At 42.3% G+C, this 20,177-nt stretch overlaps 1 protein-coding gene across 2 annotated transcripts in view; it reads right to left on the reverse strand.

The window, feature by feature from the left end:
* Wwox (WW domain containing oxidoreductase) overlaps window positions 1–20,177 on the reverse strand; it is a 907,540-nt gene that overhangs the window by 616,600 nt on the left and 270,763 nt on the right. For both annotated transcript variants that reach the window (XM_005073062.4, XM_040736459.1), the window contains exons 7-8: window positions 14,376–14,561; window positions 9,104–9,368 (exon numbers count right to left, since the gene is read on the reverse strand). In XM_005073062.4, the coding sequence (XP_005073119.1) occupies window positions 9,104–9,368; window positions 14,376–14,561 (451 nt within the window). The remainder of the gene's footprint in view (window positions 1–9,103; window positions 9,369–14,375; window positions 14,562–20,177) is intronic.

Here is a 20,177-nt window from a genome sequence, read left to right on the forward strand (position 1 = left end):
ACACAGTGAGACTATGTATCAGGAAAAAAAAATCAATAAACATTAAGAAAAAAATTTTCTTGGTGGATAAGTGGATAAAAATATATTCGGTAGTAAATGGTTAAAATTCAATTCCATTCTGAGTGGCTACTTTAACTATGGGTCTGGTTAATTTCAGTGGGATATATATAATATATATATGATATATATTATATAATAACATTTAACATAAAAAATTTAAAAAGAGTAAAAGGAAAGAAAGTCAGTGCACAGAGTAGAACCGGGAGTGTGACCCAGGCAGCAGAGCGATTGCTTACCATGCCTCAAGCCCTGGGTTCTACCATCAATACTGCACAAACCTGGCATGATGATACGGCCAGCAGGGTACAACAAAGGTTGAGCTCATGGGAACCTGGAATGACGGGACAAGAGACACAAAGAACGGACAGCAAGACAGGCTTTCTGATCAAGCTTCGAGATTTTATTTTTCTCAGGCCGGTTATATAGTGGTTAGGATGTGGAAACTACATAGGCAGAGTAATCAAAGGAGAGGGATCATTGCCTAGTAACCAGGCCACTGAAGGTGTTGGCAAGGTGAAAGGGTTGCAGAAGGAGGGGTTAAGTGATCTAATTGTGGAATGTTTCCTTTTTTGCCATTGGCTATTCCTGTGAGCCTAAGTTCTATTCATTAGGAAGCTGGGGAGGGGGAAGATGTTTGAGTGGACTGAAGGTAGCTATTCTTTTAACACGATGGGCTAGCCTTTAAAAAGGTTGGCAATATTTATAAGAGGTCCTAAATCACAATGATCGATCCCTACAATGATGCTTGCCTATAATCCCAGTACTCAGGAAGCAGAAGCAGAAGGACATCCTCAGTGATATAGCAAGTTCAAAGCCATCCCAGGCTACAAGAACTCCTGTTTCAAACAAATAAAATACATGCACAAAAAAAGCCCACCTTAGTTTTTCAGACTTGTATATAAGGGGTCATCACTCAGTGTTTCTAGGGAGAAGGGTACCTGTGACAGGCACAGGATTCACATTAGGAGCAGGAAGAGAAGTGATGTATGGTACAAGCCAAGCACAAATGACAACTGTACAGAACCTCACTTCTGTCTGCAAATGAAAGGAAAATGAGCCCACAGAAGCAGAGAGCGGAGGGATAAACGCTGGTCAAAGCAGAGTAAACACTGGACAGCATGGTGAGGGAGTTATTAAATGTTTAACAGCAGTGAAGACACACCAACAGAAAGTGTCTGTCAGGAGAATGGAGTCCTTGGCTTGATGGAGACTTAACTTTCAGGTGGGCATCAATCACCTGGCCAAGGAACTACCCCTAGGAAGATAGACTAACCCTAAGACTTACAAGAGACAGGTGGAATAATTAGCCATTTAATGAGACAATATACTTTTACTTACAGGGTTTCTACCACTGGTACAATACCTTAAACAAGAGTAGAAACATATGTACAGTGTGTTCTAACAAAAATAATCTTAAATCTGTATCAATATAAGAAACCCATATCAATGTAAAAAATTTGAGTCTAGTGGTTGTTCAAAAGTGGACTCAGCAATCACCCTTTTATCTCATCAGTTAATGTGAACATGCACATACACACATACATGTATACACATACATACTCACATATACATGTACATACAGATACACATACACATACAAAGGCACAATGTATACACGGACATATACACACATAAATACACAAACACATAGGCAGACATGCACACACGTACACACATACATATACAAACACATGTATACATATACACACAGACATACACACAGGCATAAACACATGCACAAACACATACAGGCAAGCATGTACGCATATATACACATTTACATACACATCCAGACACACAATACACACATATACACATGCATAACACACACATACACACATATATCCATACATGTACATGCATAATAACCAGGGAAGGTAGCAATTATGTTCATTAGCTTCACAGGGGCAGACACTTTACAGTATGAATTTATACCAACACATAAACAGAGGGGGGTTGTATTTATCAATCACACGTCCACAAAACTGAGTTGAAGCTGGGGTGTATGAAGGAAAGTCATAGGAACTGCTCATCAAGTGTTGCAGTTTGGCTATGAGATGTCTGAACAGTTGATCCCTGGATAGTAGTACTTTCTGGTAGGTTCTGAAACCCTGGGGAAGAGGAACACAGCTAGAAATGTCACTGTAGGGAGGGCTTAGGGATTACAACCCATCCCCCCACTTCCAGCTAAAGCTGTGTTTGCTGGTTGCCACAATGCAACAGACAGCTGCCCCAAACTCCCTCTGTCACCATGCCATGATGAAGGACTGAGATCCTTTGAACCATGAGCCAAGTACATCCTTCCATCTAAGGTAAGACATTTATTCATAGTGATGTGGAGTGAAGCTAACACAGTGAGTATATGCAGCTGACATTAAACCTTCATAAGTCAAATTCACACAAGGCAATAATAATGCCATGTTGTGTTTACCAAATAGCTAATATGTTCTGGATGCTGCATGTGCATCGTTTTTCAACACAGTCCACAAGGTAGGCATATGACCTGGTATTTCACTTGCTCATGAGTTAGGATGGAGGGGAACTGGTATTTGATCTGAGAGCTACCTGACACTAGAATGTTCCCTAACTGTTCCACAGCTCTCCAGATCTCAATTTACATTATCCTTCCTTCCAAATACACTTCTCCGATGACATCCATTGTTGGACTTGTAGCCAGGTGCCTAGGGCCTTTGGCTCTGGCCCCAGCTCTGCTGTATACCATGCGGCTATGAGACCTGGCCGCACCATTTCTTTGTATACGCACTCTGAACTGCAACCCCTCCCCACCCCAGAGAGATGGAGACAGGATGAATTCCTGACCTCCAGCTAGAAACAGGCAACATTCTTTATGGCCAGAGATACAATGATGTAAAGACAAAAGCAGCACTTTTGAATATTAAATGAAAATGTATAAGGACTATCTTCTGAGGTTACAGCTGTGGGAAGGTTGAGAAGGAGAAATGCCTAGCCCTTCACTCTTCACTCAGCACACATTTTGTAGTTTTAAGGAACTCCTAGTAGCTCCTGCCATGTTTATTTTATTTTTTTAATGATATCACATGACATGATGACATGGACCTTGAGAGACCCCAAATGCTTCCGGGGTGTGACGCAGGGGTGAGCAGAGTAGTAAAGTAGAAGGGGTGATATATTCAAAACTGAAAAATTCACAAGAAAGAAAGATCGCATGGTCTGACCAGAACCACGGCTGGGCATGTGGAACAGAAAACCCAGGTGCTCTGTTTAATTCTCACGCATGCCGTGGTCACACTGTAGGCAGACAGTTTGAGCAACCGGATGGCCCATTCTTTTATCTTGTCATCAAGGCTTGTTTCCTACTGTAAACGTCTCCACAAAGTCAGCTCCGGGCTTTGCTAGCACCCTGTCCACCTGGAACAGGGAAATCAGCTCACTTTTCAGACAGTGGGAGCAGGGAAAGGTGGCTCACGGGCTGGTTCTCACTCAATCCTCTTCCTGAGGAGGAAGCTAAGCGTGCAGACAGCAGGGCTACCACTCCATCTTACCTTCAGAGCTTGTATACCACACAGTGATTGGCACTGCTACGGCCACTCTGTAAGCAGCCCAGACAACCACCTCCCCCCCCACTTCATAGTCAAACATACCTCTGACTGCCTCGGGTTTCAGAATATATGAAAAAATTAAATAAAACTCACAGATCTTTTCCCAGCCATCTTGCAGCATGAATTTAGAGCTCACAGCTCATAGTCACAGAACTGAGACAGAAAATTGACCTAAAGCAGGCTGAATTATTACAAAATGACAGAAGAGGAAGAGAAGGGAACTAAAGTTTTAAAACAAGCTTCAAGATTTCAAATTCTTTGCTCTTTTGAAACCTGTCCTACGTGCTGACCTCAGTACTAAGCAAACACCATAAACTTGAAAGCTCTGGACAGAATGGAGAGGGGACGACCGAATAACTCCTAGGTCAGTGATCACCTGGACGGTAAGAAGGCTGTCTGAGGCTGCAGGAAGATGGCCTCTGTAGAGAAGATGGGAGCTGAGCCACTGTTAGGAGCCAAGGCAGGAAAGTGCACCTGTGGCCTGGCCACAGGGGTCCTAAAAGTCCACTCTCCTACCACACCTGGGCCTGTGGGTGCTCAGAAATCAGAGAATTCCACTCGTGCTTGCAAGGCTCAAAATATCGAGACTACCGAGGAATACACTGCAATATCCACATTGCAGAATGTGTTTTCTTTTCTCAACAGAAGGAAAGAAAAAGAAAATGGAAAAGCCCCATTAGTCCCTCCTTGTATGGGACGCGCGAATATAACAATAAAGATTCAGCCATAAAGAGAGCCCTGAATACACCTCCAGAGTAGCCAGTTCTGGGTCTTTGAAGGTGGTAAAGGGAGAGAAGTATTTTGTTAAAATACTAATTTAAAATACAAATCAACATTTATTATGCCCTTCATTATGTTTTAAAATTGCACAACTATAAATCACTGAGCTGTGGGTTATTCAAGGGCAAAGTTACCCGGCTTGACTCTGTGGAAGGTTAGGAGAATGCTATGTTGTGCTTTCTCTACTTGTAATTTATAACCTTGCAACAGGGCCCCATGTTGCAGGCCCATCCATTAGCTGGATAGCCACACATCTGCTAAGACAGGCTACAATGGCTGCCTTTTCACGGCCACAGGAAGAGAAACCCAATCCTTTCAGAACATCTACAGACTCAATCCATTTTTTTAAAAAAATGTGAAGTGATTTGAAAACACAGTTCCCTAAAACATCTGCTAAGCTCTTGTTACCCTAACACATGATATTCTTTCCTACTGTTACCTGCCAACACAAATATTTGGTTGCTCCAAACACCCTTAGAGGCACGTGACTGTGCTCAACTTGAAATTTACATGCTGATCTGCCTAGGGCCTGCTTGGCCCTGGGACCTCTGGCGAGAATGTTGTTTACCAGAGTTTAAAACTTAGGTGGAAAAAAAAAAGAAGGAAGGGGGTCAAGAAGGTGCTGTCAAATGTTTTAAAGCGGAAACGTAACAACACAATCAAATACATATGGCAGCGGCACTGTGGTGTGTTTGACCAAGGAAATGGAGCAGGGAGGAGTTGGCGAAGGTTCGGGAGCTACAGTGGCATTTTCTTGAGCAGGCTGGGTAAGCTCTCTGTGCTTGTTTGGGGTCAGACAGAGGTCGTTCTGACCCTGCAGAAGGGTCGTGTGGGAAAAATGAACATGCAGATGCCAACATTGTGATGTCAGGTGGGAGCCACCAAACTGCCCATTCATTAACTGAGAGTATAGCGAGGACCACAAAGCCCTCAGATGGGGTAGCACACGTCAAAAGCAAAGTCACCCTAGGAAATCTTATGCCATTACATAACAGCACAGATCAGGTTATGTGAATTATGATGTCATGAATTAATATGCACACGTAAGGATATTCTGTATGCAGACATAAAGTACACACACACACACACACACACACAAGACACAGCTTAGAGACAGAGAAGCTGACGTGAGGTACCCATGTGATGTGACGTCATCATGAGAACACTCTCAACAAACTTTGGTTTCCTTTAAGACATTTCAGGGAGTGCTACTGGAAAAATAGAATCTTGGTTTAAACATTTAAAACAGCATATTTCCATTGTACCTTCTTTTTATTTTATCATAAATTGAAGGAGGAATAAGAACCCCTTTCCTAGAAGACCCTGGACATCTGTCCTGTGGCCCTCAAGAGAAAGAGGGCAGCAGAGATGTGGGCTTGCCAGTAGGGGGCGCTATGCTGAGAATTAGTCCCTGTGAGTTTCTCATTAGTGATTATTATACTGCAGGAGGCCCAAACGCAAAAATTAATTAATTTCAAAGTGATAATGCATTTACAGCAACAATTAGAAACATATAACTGTAAAAGGGCAACATTTAAAAGACATATTACATTTAATAAAGTTGCACAAGAGCATCCAATTGTAAAATTACTGATCTGCAACAATAGTCCTTAAAGAGCCACTTAAAATAGCCTGACTCCATGAAGGGTGACCTAATTACGGTAACTAAAATCACCATAGTCACAGCGAGTCACAGCAAATAAAGAAGGGACGTTGATATTAAAACACTGCTGTTTAATGCTTGCGGGAGCTGGCTGCAGCGGAGAAGGGGAGGCTGGGCTTCCGAGAGCCTGGCAGAGTGGTTTTTTTCTCCCTGGGCCTCACACAATGGAGAGCATACTCAAGCTATGCCCATGTTGCAGTGGAAAAACGCTTCCGGTAAAGCAGAATGGAGAGCAGACTTGTTGTTGATGCACAAATGGAGCCCTAGCTGGGTTGTCACAGGGTGCTAAGCTGCTTGGCTCATTCAGGAATCCTCCCTGTATGTGGGGTGGGAACTCTGTGTTTCAATACACAGCTCCTTGAAAGTGGTCAAGTGTATCCGTTGTCCAAGAAATAAATTCCTTATCCCAATGGAAGCAACAAGAGGTATGGGAGGAAGATGGCCTGAGAGAGTGACCCAGGCAGTCGGTCAGATCTGTCCTGCTGGGGACAGACCATCCCTGCTCTACCCACTCCTGCTGCTGCCTCCTTTTCTTGCAGCAGATCCTAAATATTTGCAGTGGAGCAGAGACTGATGAGTATGACCAGCAAGTGCTGCATCCTCCTCTCTCCTCCCAAGCTCCCTCCTTTCAACTCCCTCCTCCCTCTTCCCAGCTTCCCTCCTCCAGAGCTCCCTCTTCTTGCCTCTCTCTTCCTGAGCTCCCTCCTCCTTCATCCTAAGCTCCTCTTCCTGAGATCACTCCTCCCTCCTCCTACCTCTCTTCCTGAGCTCCCTCCTCCCTCAGCTCCCTCCTCCCTCTTCTTGAGCTCCATCTTCCCTCCTGAGGAACTCATCAATAGGTAACTCAATGCCAAAGTACCAGCAGTCACCTAGGCAGGTTACACAGAAAACCTAAATGTGGCTACCTGTTCCATGGTCTTGTTAATTTCTTCCCTTAGGCTTATAATTCTGGCACTCAGAAGCAGGAGGTAGAAAGACTTCCATGAGTTTGAGGCCAGCTTGGGCTATATAATACAGCCAGGGCTACACAGGGAGATCATGTCTCAAAGTAACTATACACGCACACAAAGAAAAGAAGTCTATGGTAACAGCTAAAGTACATTTATGAGCTATCAGTGGTGCTGTTTCCTAATCAATTAGAAAGAGGAGAATGGAAAGTCCCAGCCACTGTGACTTCCTTGAGACCACATAGGTAGGTGTGATGCTACCACCCCAGGTTCTCCTATGCAGTCATCCTGTCTTGCCAGTGATCTTACTCCTGGACTGTTCCAGAGAAGGACAGAGCCATCAACCTCTCCCTATGCCCACTACCATAATCCCTATTTGTCTTAAGTAAAATTACTATATAATTATCTGATTTGTTATAATTTTTAGCTCCATGACTCTTGTTGTGTTTATCATTCACAACTGAGGTATAGAGAAGAACTTTCTAGACACGGATAATGCTCACAGGATCAAGAATAGTGAGATCATGAAGTATTATGGAACAGGTGTTGCACACAGCATGTTGCATATAATATGGCCATCATAAGATACATGTGGCTATTTAAACTAAAATGAAATAAAATTCAGAATTTCCTCAATTGTGCTGCCCATGTCAAGGTCTCAATTGCTACAAGTGGCCCATGGACAGATGATGAGCACCAGTCACAAATCCTATGTCTATGATTTGAGGAATAATACTCATTCTTGTAAGTCCTCAGGGCATCTCTTTGGAATGTTGGAGGCAGGTGCTTGATGCAACTTTCCTAAGTCATCCTAATGTCCAGAGAACACACTGGATCTTGATCCAGAGGAATGTTAAGGACAGCCAGTTGGTCCACTATGCTAGGCAACTACTTAGCTTCCTTGCCACCACCAGAAGGATAGTTAGTCTAGTCCAAAGGCCCAAGTGTGTGTGTGTGTGTGTGTGTGTGTGTGAAGAATAATTTCTATTATTTAAAAACAACATCAGTAGCTGCACCATGGATATACCAATTCAAAAGAAAATACTTGTATTATTTATCCCATGTGTATAGGTGTGGAACGTGCATATGTGTTATACACATCCATGTATGCACGCATGTAAGTTAGAGGTAGACATTGGATTCTTCCTTTGACACTCCCTATTGTGTTTATAATACATGTATTTAGAGACAGGTTTTCTCACTGCGCTGAGTTACACACGTACAAAGTCACTCCCAGCTTCCACCTGTCCTTTGGGATATGAATCCAGTTCTTAATACTTATGCAGAAAGTGCTTATCCCGCTAAGTCATCTCCCTGGCCCTAAAAGAAACACATTTTTCAAAGCCTGAGGCTTCAAAAAGCACTGACAAAATGTGCTGCATAACACGCACCTTTTTCATTCAAGTCACTTTGGGTTACTTAATTCACGGAAGAGGTTTCTACACACCATTTATAAACAACCGATGAAAATGTAAAATCTTCAGTTTTGTGAACACTTCCGTTCTAACCACAGCAGTGTGATTCACCCAAAGATTTGTCTTCAGGGATACAAAGGATAACCACATTCTGGCCACAAAACCTTCTCCAGGAAGGAGCTACCCTCAGACCTCCATTACGAGGAACATTAAGAATATCTGATACGAAATCTCACTGAACCCAGAAGAACTGCACCTCCTAACACTTGCTAATCCACGTTTTCCACTAACACAAAGCACACACGTCAAGTGCCATATTCTACAAAGCAGACTTTAGAAGTTTGTGAACCCAAACAGAAATCACATGAAGAGGAAACCGGCGACCGTTGCACATCTCACTCCAAACCTCCAAGACGTCCAGGTGTTCTCCACTTAACACTGACAACCAACATCTCTCATCAAAGCTGCCAAAGCTCTGTTAGACCAACAGACACAATCTAAAGGTCATACAGATGTGTTGGAGAGCCTTTGACAATGATACTGTTATACCAGAGCAGACAACAGTAAAACCACAAGTCGACGCACAGGTCTGGGTTAACAGGCCCTTTGGTGAAGCTGTCTGAGGGCTTCTGGGGGTACCAGAAGCCATCCACTTACCATGGACTTGGTGAATGGCCTGGCCAAGGTGAACAGCAACGTGTATACCCATGAGTTTCGATGGATGGATGAGAACATCATGTTTCCAGGGTGCACCGCATTTGATGTGACCCCTCGAGGGGAGAGGCGACGGTGAAGCTCATTGGAGAAGAGGAGATTGCAAAGCTTGGATCTGTTATAAGCCAACATGGCCCAGTAGTCACTCTGAGATGGAGACAGGCGGCTGAGGTCAAGTTTCCCTGAGGAATCATTAATATCTGTGAATCTGAAAAACAGAATGCATGGCATGTAGCACAGAAGACTGAACAAACTGTGGAGATTTGATCTAGCACACCTCACCATCATGCTCCTTAAAAGCAGATGTTTGATCTGAAGAGGAAGCTTAAGCCTATAACCAGGAGTGCAATTAGACCAAAGAAACTCGAGGTCCTCTGTGTCTCAATCAAGCCTCAATTGTAACATTCAGAAAGTTGATGCAGGCAAGACAATCATTCTAAGCTTGAGGCTAGCCTGGACTATAGTGAGTTCTAGACTAAACTGAGTTTTGATGTAAGATCCAATCTCAAAATCAAAACAGAAAATTCTCCTCTCTTTCTCTCTCTCTCTCTCTCTCTCTCTCTCTCTCTCTCTCTCTATCTCTCTCTCTCTCTCTCTCTGTGTGTACGTGTTCATGTGCGCCTCGTCAAGCATGAGTTCAAGGATAATTAAATTGAAACAAGTCTTAGATAAAAGGTGGCTGCATTAGGAAAGCAGTATCACGTTCCTAACCTTTGGCAGGGTTTCCCTAGATTATTTTAGCCAAATGCATGAGTCCTGTATATTTTCATTTGAGCATCCAAGTTAATACAGATGAGCCGTCTTGCCTCCAAGACTCTTTTCCAGATTAAAAATTAATGATCATAAAAGGGTTGTAACCTTGGTGAGGTGCCATAAAAAATCTTCTACATTTAAAAAATAAATAAACAAAGCCCAAAACGAGTTCTGGCCGAGTCTACTGTTTTTGAGTATGCCCGTGGCTTGGGCACACACAAATCAAAGTAACTAGTTGATGCTTTATTATAGAGTCTGGCAGAGCTGTTAAACACCAGCTCTTTGCTTTCTCTATACCTGCCACTTTGTCAAAAAAGGGAGCTATTGCCTTAAAAAATGGATCATAAGAAACAACCTAAAAGAAAGTTCTAGATAGTATCATATTTGTTTAAGGACTCTCCACACTTGGCTTCATTATGTCTACTTTGGGCATTGTATAGTATCCTGGTTAGGCTTACTACTGCTGTGATGGAACTTCATGACGAAAAGCAACTTGAGGAGGAAAGGGTTTATTTGGCTTATGCTTCCACTTCACTGTTCTTCATCACAGGAAGTCAGAACAGGAACTCAAGCACAGCAGAAACCTGAAGGAAGGAGCTGACGCAGAGGCCATGGAGGGGAGTTGCTTACTGGCTTGCTCTAAATGGCTTTCTCAGATTACTTTCTTATAGAATCCAGGACCACCAACCCAGGGATGGCACCACCCACAATGAGTGGGCCCTCCCCCAACCCCATCAATCACTAAGAAAATGCTCTGCAGTTTTGGCTACAACCTGATTTTATGGAGGCATTTTGTCTCTCTCCTATCAGATGACTTTAGCTTATGTCAAGTTGACCTAAAACTATCTAGCACAATTGACTCCTTATCAACTTGACACACAAACACATCACTGTTAAGCCACAACCTTTCCTTTCTGTTTCATCCCCAAGATCTCATATTAAAAAAACATAAATGACTTTAAAAGTCCCATTGTCTTTATAAATTCAAACACTTGAAAATTCCATCTTTTCAAAAGTTCAAAGTCTCTTTTCAAACCCAAAATCTCTTTTAAAATTCAGTCCTTGTTTCAAGAGGGAAGAACCAGGACACAGTCACAATCTGAACAAAGCAAAACCAGGCTCCAACAGTGTAAATAACTCGATGTCCAATATCTGGGGTTCACTCACAGTCTTCTGGCTCCACCCTCTGCAACACACAGTCTGTCTTTTAGGCTCTGGCTGCTGTTCCTGGTGGCCATCCATCGGTACTGGCATCTCCAAAATGCTGGGATCTCCTGCTGCAGTCACCCGCACTTTTACCAACAGCTCCTCCTGGGATCTCTTCATGGTGTCAAGCCACACCACACTTCTCTGAATGACCCCTTAGTCCTGGACCGTCAGCTGCTACTGAGGCATCACCTTCAACAATGGCCTCTTCTGGCTGGTCACAGCTGCCCCCCCCATGCCTTCAAAACCAGTACCACCTGAGTGACTCTGACACTCCTTCAGCTGCCAGCAGGAGTTACGACCTTGGACACATCTGGAACACAGCTTTGTGTTCCCAGAAGATTTCACCCCAGTGATGTCTCTTCCTCATCAGCGTCAATTCCTCGGCTTCAAGCTGACCAGCATCAATTGTCCCCGTAAAGCAAAGTCTTCAAGACAACAGTGTTGGACTCCCATAGACAACAGCTAGTGTATTCAAGTGGTAGAAGTGGACTTGCATGGGAAATTCTGTGTGTGTGTGTGTGTGTGTGTGTGTGTGTGTGTGTGTGTGTGTGTACCTGGATGAGTGTGGCTGTGTTTATGATGAGATGCACATGCCCCTGTGGCTGTGTGACTGTACATTTGTGATGGGGTGATTTTGTCTATGATTGTGTGTGATTATGTGTGACTGGGATGTCTGTCTCTGACTATATGTGGTTTCCTGTGGTTGTATGCGACTGTACGTATAGGCTGTGTTGGGGTATGGTTGTATGTGTGACTATGTGTGGTTGTATGTGGTTGTTTGCATGGCTGTATGTATATGATACTCTAACATGTGAGATTGGGGGGGGTGACTGAGTGTGGGACTCTGTGGCTGGTTGTGTGGGATTGTATGTGCGACTACAGGTGTGTAACTGTATGTGTGTGACTATGTCTTTGATTGTACATATCCGACTGTCACTTCCTAGTGCTGAGGCTGTTTAGAGCTGTACGACCAGCTCTCTGCTCTTTCCATTCTGTTTTAATTGTTATCTGAAAAATTTTCACAGTATGGAAGCCAACTTCCCATTTCATTATGATATATTTTAGACAGGCAGAAACTCAATTCACTCGCTCAGACTCCAGCTAAGTAAGTAAAACACAGTGACGATAGAGAGTGGTTAATAAATAATTCGCCTGAGGGCATCCAGTATAATATTTTCTGCAAACATAAGACTTTATTTTTCCCCTAACAGGGGGTCTTGACTCCAACGAAGAGATTCCGCCAAGGTTTATGGAGGTAATTAGATATCAACACTTGCATTTTACAGTTTGGTTTCGGCTCTGGGTCCTTCAGTAGTGAGCCAGTGCTGTCTGTGTGCCTGGCACCCATGCTTGCTCTCTGGAGCTCAGGAATGCAACAAAAGAGCAATAAACATTCAGCTTGTAGGGATTAGTATTTTGTAAGAATGTTAATAAGAGGAAAGTGGACAAGAAGAGCCACTCGGCACATAGATGAAGGCCTTTTACACACATGTCAGTTAGGCCTTGCTAGAAATGACAATGGATCTCATTCAGGAGGCCACAGTCTTTCCTTCCAAATTCATCTTTAAAATGAAAGTAGGACGTGGATCTCCAAGTAAGCAGGAATTACACTGTGGTTACAGTGAGAACAAAGGCGTCCCATGAAACGGCATCTGAGACAGCTTTACAGAGGGAGTGAGCAGCTGACACCTCCACACTGTCTCCCATTAAATACCAGCTCATTTAAACATATCCCGTGGTGCCCTCCACATCTGGTAAGCGATTGGGGCTGGCAGATTTATTTCTATGGCTTTCTCTCCTGCCTGCCCCCACGGCGGCCACCTTCACTGCTTTGCAGGGGCCACTCCCTTTCTTTCACAAACCTGGTGTGATTTGCAAAGATAAGCCTGGCCAGATTTTGTTACTGCCTAATTACTAGATGTTTCGTGTCTTTTCGCACAGGGGAGGATTATTACCCGAGTTTCCCTTTCATTGCAGCCGTCATAAATTTAAACTGGCAAGAGTAAATCTGTCTGCGGTGTGTCACTTACACCATAAGCCCCTGTGTTTGGGAGTGATAAAGGGTTCAAGCTAACCCTTGGCTGGTCTCACTCTTCAAAGTCCCAGGGGTTACATTTTATGGAAGTATGATTTAAAAAAAAATAAGCCGCATTCTGGGTCACCAAAACATTTCAGGACTTAAGGTGGAGAAGAAGAGGAAGAAAATAGTCCTTGGCACATTATTTTCTATTTATTTATTCCTAGCTACTTTACTGAGGAGGCAACTCCTCCTCCTCCCCCAGTCCCCAACATCAGGAACACTGGGAAGAGAAGTCTCCCTAACAAGCTGTAAATCTTGCCTTGACAGCCCAGAAAACCCTTTGTCTTTTCTCAGCACTTCTCTTAGAAACAGTTAGTTGTTTATCCAACTCCAGCACAAATATGTTGAAAACACCACGATGTTTTCAGATGTCTTTCTCGTCGATTGAATAGTCTAATGGCAATCAGAAAGAAACGCCATCTGATGTGTAAATTGAAATTCTAACCGAAAGAGGCATGGCCAGATTTCCAATACGCGCTAACTACAGTCCTTCCCTTTCTGCAATTACGCTGCTAATGTCTGCATTGAATTCCCTAATTTCTCATTATAAAACAATTGGATTTCATCTCGCGGCCTTTAACTGCATTGTTTCCCCTGCTAGAATAACTGCGCTTTCCTCTCGGTGAGACTTTGAAGTTGTTGAATTACAAATCAATAAAGGTCATGCCATTCAGATTTAATCAATTATTATTCCATCTCTGAGTGAAATCAATGGGGAGCCTAAGGTATAATTGTAAAATCACTCTATATTACTCTAGACAGTCCCCCCCACCAAACAATTCCCCATGACCACACATACAGAAAGATCTAGAAAAATTAATGAAGCCAGGTTGTGCACATTCATGTTTCTCATGAGTCTAGTCAAAGTCAGTATTTTTAAGACTGTGTGTGTGTGTGTGTGTGTGTGTGTGTGTGTGTGTGTGTGTGTGTGTGTGTGTGTGATGGTTTCTCCAGAGACCAGAAGAGGGTGTTGGATACTCTGTGGCTGGAGTCACAGGTGGCTATGAGTCACCTACCTAACGGCTGAGAACTGTACTTGCATTTTTCGTAAGTGCTGAGCCCTCTCTCCAGGCTCAAGTCAAGATTATTTTCAGTTGGAGCCTTGGAGAGAATTTTCAGAGATGGTGTAAACAAGGGGGCAAGTGGAAAATGTTAAATTAAATTCAAACCCACCTGTGGGACTCAGAAGAGACCACGATGACACGGGCAGGAGCTGAGCGACACAAAACATCCTGCAGGAGCTGGACAAGGTAGAAGTGTCCCAGGTGGTTCACCTGGAAGGTGGTCTCCAGGCCATCTTTCGTGAGGGTCCAGGGTAGAGCAAAAGTCCCCGCATTACACACAAGCACATGAAGAGACCTACACAATGAAACAGATAACATCAGACACAAACCGATGGTCTAAAACTAGGTGTCATCCACATCCATTCAGAAATAGCCTATTTCTTAGGGTTTTCAATATTCTATCCAGTGAGAGATGTGATATGCCAGGATGTCACATCACTCTGAATGGCCCATAAGCTCAGGGTGCAAGCAACAAGAATTTCCCAGGACACAAGACACCCATGCTAACCCAGAACTATAAGGTGGCTCACTGGAGTTGGAACACACAGTATCCAGTTAATTCTGGTTTTTAATACAAACAATTAGTTCCACTTTTATGTTCGATCAAAATAGCCACCCAGATACACACGGGGAGTCTGTTCATTTCCTTTCTTATAAAAAAGACACATGACAAGAAAGGCTGACACTGGGGCCTGATGTTTAGTAGATACTATATAAACCTATCAAGGGAAATATGTTATGTTTATAGAAACAGTCAGATACTTGAATATATCCCCCTTAGGGTTAGAGGCATAACTCAGTGGAATGTTTGCCCAGCACACACTTCGACTTGGGTTTCATCCTCAGTACCAAATAAACCAACCACGTATGTAACCCTAATACTCAGGAGATGGAGACAGAAAGATCAGGAGTTCAAGGTTATCTTCAACTACAACGTGAGTTCCAGGCTAGCCTTGGGTACATGAGACCCTGTCACATGCGTTCATGCCTGTGTGTGTGTGGGGGGGAGAGTGTGTGCAGACACATACACATATATATATGTATCTTCTTTTTATATTCAGATTAAATCTACCTGTTAGAAAAGAACATAGGCACAAGAAGAGATGTGCTATAAATGCAATTTTAGCAACAAAAGTAACCCTTCAATTTGATTGAAAGCCCAAATCCTAATAAATACATTTAATAGAAAAGAAATCCTAATGAACAGATACTACACAATGACAGATCTTCAAGGCTGTCTACTGTAGTTGTAATTGAAACATAAAAGCAACAAATTAAACTGGGGAAATTATCCTATGGAGTAGGCTGTATACAAATGGTATGAAACCCACAGCATAATAACAAGCAAATCCATTTTGTTTTAGAATCCATTATGCAGCAAAAATATACATTATAGGATCGTATACACCATCAGTGGGGTGGGAGGAATCTGAGCGATAGATGGGCAAACTGGGAAAAGCTAAGGATTGAGAACAACGTTAGGAAGCCAGGAGAATGATGAGGAGGCTCCTACAGCCACCAAGAAGCAGTCCATCAGTAGACACCTTGGCTTCAGACTTTTGGCTCGCAGAACCACGAGGGACTACGAATTTGTTGCTTTAAGTCACCCAGGTTGTGATAATCTATCTTAGGAAATCAACCATTTCCAAGACACTTACCCAAGGAAAGAGTCCAAGTGTGTACATACAGAGGAGTAATAATCACACAGATGAACAGAACTAGAAGTCACCTGTGCATGATACGCAATAGACTAGATGCATACACAACAGTGAATTGAGAGGCTCCCAGGCCTCCCCAGATGGACTGAAAAAGTAGGAGGCAAAGGTCAGCCTGGGACTATGTGTGTCACACAGCCATCTCCAAAAAGGGAGATGCCAAGGGAGGTGTGGTGGTTCACACCTGTTACCTCAACACTGAGAAGGCTGAGGCAGGTGGCAGCAGGGGCCACACAGTGAACTCTAGGCCAGCCTAGCATACAGAGTGCAATCTTGTCTCAAAAACAAAACAAAGCAAACAAACAAAAAACAAAACCAAGGACGCCGGGATGACTCAGTGGATAAAAACATTTGTCAGCAACTCAGATGACCTGAGTCTCATCCCCAGGACCCACATGGTGAAAAGACAGAACAGACTCCTGCAAGTTGTTCCACCTCCACACACCAGCCTTAACCCACACCCACTCACCCAATACAAACATACACATCCGAGAGAATACACACAAATAAATTAATATATGTGATAACATAAAATCAAAACAAAACCAAAAGCCAGGAAAATGGGATGACTCCCTGTGCAGTTACCAAGTAAGAAAATACAGAAAACATTAGTGCTGGGTATAGAGGAGATGGTCAGATTAGTTTTCTCCCTTTTAGGCATTTATTTTTCCACTTTTTTCTAAATCCTGAAATGCGATTCACATCTAGCATACTCTGAGTTGAGTACCCATCACCAGTTCTAACTACAGCAACTTTTAAGTATAATAGGAAACTCACTAGCTGTCACCAATTGCATGGCACCCACCCCCACACACAATGAATATACTTCCTACACTATAGACTTGTCTAACACGATCACCTCATGTAAGCAGGATGCTAGGTGGACTTTTATGACTATCTTCTTTGACCTGGCATGATGTTGAGGGTTTCCCGCTGCACCAAGAGTTGGTACTCCCTCCCTCCTAAGCCTGAGAATACTCTGCTGCATGCACAGACAGCATCTTGTTTGCCCGTTCTTCCTTTGACTGGCGTATGGATTGCTTGCAGTGTTGGGCTAATGTGGAAATAGCTGCTTCGGACACTGTTTGCCAGTTCTTCTGGAGAAGTGTCTGTTTATTTCTCTTGAGTAGGCACTTACAAATGGAATTGCTGGCTCAGAATAATGCTGTGTTTAACTTTTGAGGAAGAATCAAGCTGCTGCCCAAAGTGGGACACGCCACTCACATCTCACCAGCCATGCACTGCACATACCTGCGTCCTTATAGTGCTTTCACCTCCTGTCTCTTCTCTCCTTTCCTTTATCTTTTGAGATTATAATAAAATTATAACTTTTCCCCCTTTCCCCAAACCCTATCATATACCCCTCTTTGTTCCTTTTTGAGTTCATGGGTTCTTTCTCCATTATTGTTGTTACATACAAACATAGGCATGCATGCATATGTGAGCGTGCGCGTGCACACACACACACACACACACACACACACACACACCTTAAATATACAAATAGAACCACTTCAGTCTGAGTCTGTATGATGTTACTTGTATGTATGCTTTCAGGACTGACCATTTGGTATTGGATAACCAATCGGTGTGCTCTTCCTGGGGAAGACTAATTCTCCCAATCTCAACATTCCTTAGTTGCTTATAGTTCTCTGTATAGGGTTCAGGCATATGATCTTTCCCTCATCCATGTTAGTACATCTATTGCTGTTATCCTTGTTCAGCTCATGCCAGTAAGACTTGTATGGATGTAGCTCCTAGTTTCTCCCTTATTGTCTGGCTCTTATAATCTTTCTGTCCACAATGATCCCTGTGTCACACTAGCAAACACAAGTGATCATTTTATTGTGGTTTACATTTGCATTTCTCTCTTGGCTAATGACACCGAGAACATTTTTATATGTCCATTGTAACATGAAAAATAAAAGACCCAGAGACTGATATTGGGGTTCAAGCTTCAAGCTGAAGATCAGAGAAGCAAAACAGCCAAGTCAGTAGATCTTACATCTACCCAGCTGAAATGGCAATCCTGTCCTCACAAATCCTCAGAGGCAAAATGCTCTCAGATCCTGTCTCCTCCTCCTTATATTCCTTTCTCTGCTCAGCCATACCACCTCTATCTCCCCACCTCTCTGGTACTGGGATTAAAGGTATGTGATCACAAGTACTAAGATCACCTTTGTGTGAAATGTTTCTTTTAGGACTGGGTCAATTTTGTGTAGTATGTGTGACCTTGAACTAACAAAGATCTGTCTACCTCAAAATCCTGAGTCCTGGGATTAAAGGTGTGTATCTAGTTTCCATAGCTAATTACTATGGCTGCTTTGCTATTTTGATCTCCAGTGGCTTTAATAAATCATAAACATTATTATCACCACAGTTCATTGGTAGTTAGCGTATCTTCTTGGGAGAGATGTGTTTTCAGTTTCTATGTACACTTTGAAGCCAGCAGCTTTATCCTTTTACTGTTAAATTATTAAAGTTCTTTATATATGATGAATGAAACCCTATCAAGATACATAGTTTTCAAACATCCCTCCCATTCTATAGGCTGCCTTTATGTCTTCTTGATGGCTTCACTTGCAGCACAAAACATTACATTTTAGTGAATTCTCCATTATCCATTCTAATGTCACAATGAAATTGTGATTTTATGTTTCCTTCTGGGATATAGTCGTTTGGGTTTTTATATGTATCACTGATTCCCGTTCAGCTAATTTTGTATATGGTGCATGAAAGTGATTCAGCTTCATTCTTTTGTGATGGATACCCAGTGGTTATAGAACCATTTATAGAAAAACTATTATTTATCCCACTGAGTTACTCTGGCACCAGAGTTTTAAAAAAATCAATCAATCATGTTATGGTTTAATTCTGAAACCTCAATTCTATTCAGTTCTCTAATGTCCATGGTCACAACACCTTGTGCTTTTAATTACTAGGAAGTGGGAGGCTTCCCTCTGTGTTTCCATCCTTGGTTGGTCTTTTCAGTTTCTTTTTCATTTTCATATGAAGCTCAAGACTAAAATTCCAGTTTTGAAGGAAACAGAATGGACCCTGTAGATCGACCTGAGGGATACTGGTATCTACACAGCATCACATCTCTCAATCCATGAACATGGACTATTTAGGTATTCATTTGAGTGTTTTTTGATTTCTTCCAACAATGTTTTATACATTCAAATGTCTAAGCTTTTCACATTTTGTTAAATTTACTTGTAAGTTTCAAAACTGCTCCTCGATCTTCTTTCTGACGTTGCTGCAAGCAAAATGATTTTCTTCAGTTCCTTTTGGAGGTGTCATTGTCCCCATGGAGAAAAAAAACTCACTTCGGCATACTGAGCAGTCACCCTGCAATCCAGCTGAACTTGGCTGTGAGCTTTAATACTTCTCAACTTGAATTCTTAGAGATTTTATACATGCAAAATGATTTTATCTGCAAGGAGGGCAGTTTTATTGTTTCCTTTCCAATTTGGATGGGTTCTGGCTGCTAAAACCCCTGTTCATTTCTGGGTGTTAGTGAGAAAACATTTAAATTTTCAGTGTCAATATTAGTTGTTGGCTTTCTGTAGGAGCCATTAATAACATGAAGAAATGCACTTTGATTCCAACTCTACTGAGTATTTTTTTAATCAAGGAAGGAAAATACAAATAATTTTTCTATATCCATCCAAATGACTCTCTAATTCTCCTGACTTTTAATTCTTTCATTGATTGATTTTTAAATATTTAACTTTGAATTCCTTAACATATCATAAGTACACAATCTTTTTTTATACATTATTGCTTTTCGTTTGCTGGCATTTTGTTGAAGATTCTGTGTCTGTTCTTGTGTAATGCTGGTGTGTCATTTTCTTTTCTTCACAGGACTTTGTTTTTGACATCTAGTGAACATGACCTTTCCACAATAAGTTTGGAAGCACTCCCTCCTTTTCTAGGTTTTTAGAAATTTTATAAAGAACTGATAGTAAAGTTTGTTTAAATGCTTGGTGGAAAGAATGCATAACACAGCTAGAAAGAAGCATATTGATAAATTACATTTTTAAGCCTTCATGAAATTTTATTCTCATGGGGCAACCTAGATCTTGTTAAGAGATCATGATACACATTTCTGTTGCTTGATCTATTTTCCAACTAATCACCACTTAAAAACAAGCACGGTGAAGTGGCTTCGGTCAGCTGTGTTTGTCTGGGAT

This window comes from Mesocricetus auratus, unplaced genomic scaffold, assembly GCF_017639785.1.
Source record: "Mesocricetus auratus isolate SY011 unplaced genomic scaffold, BCM_Maur_2.0 Super-Scaffold_6723, whole genome shotgun sequence".
NCBI classification, from domain to species: Eukaryota; Metazoa; Chordata; class Mammalia; order Rodentia; family Cricetidae; genus Mesocricetus; species Mesocricetus auratus.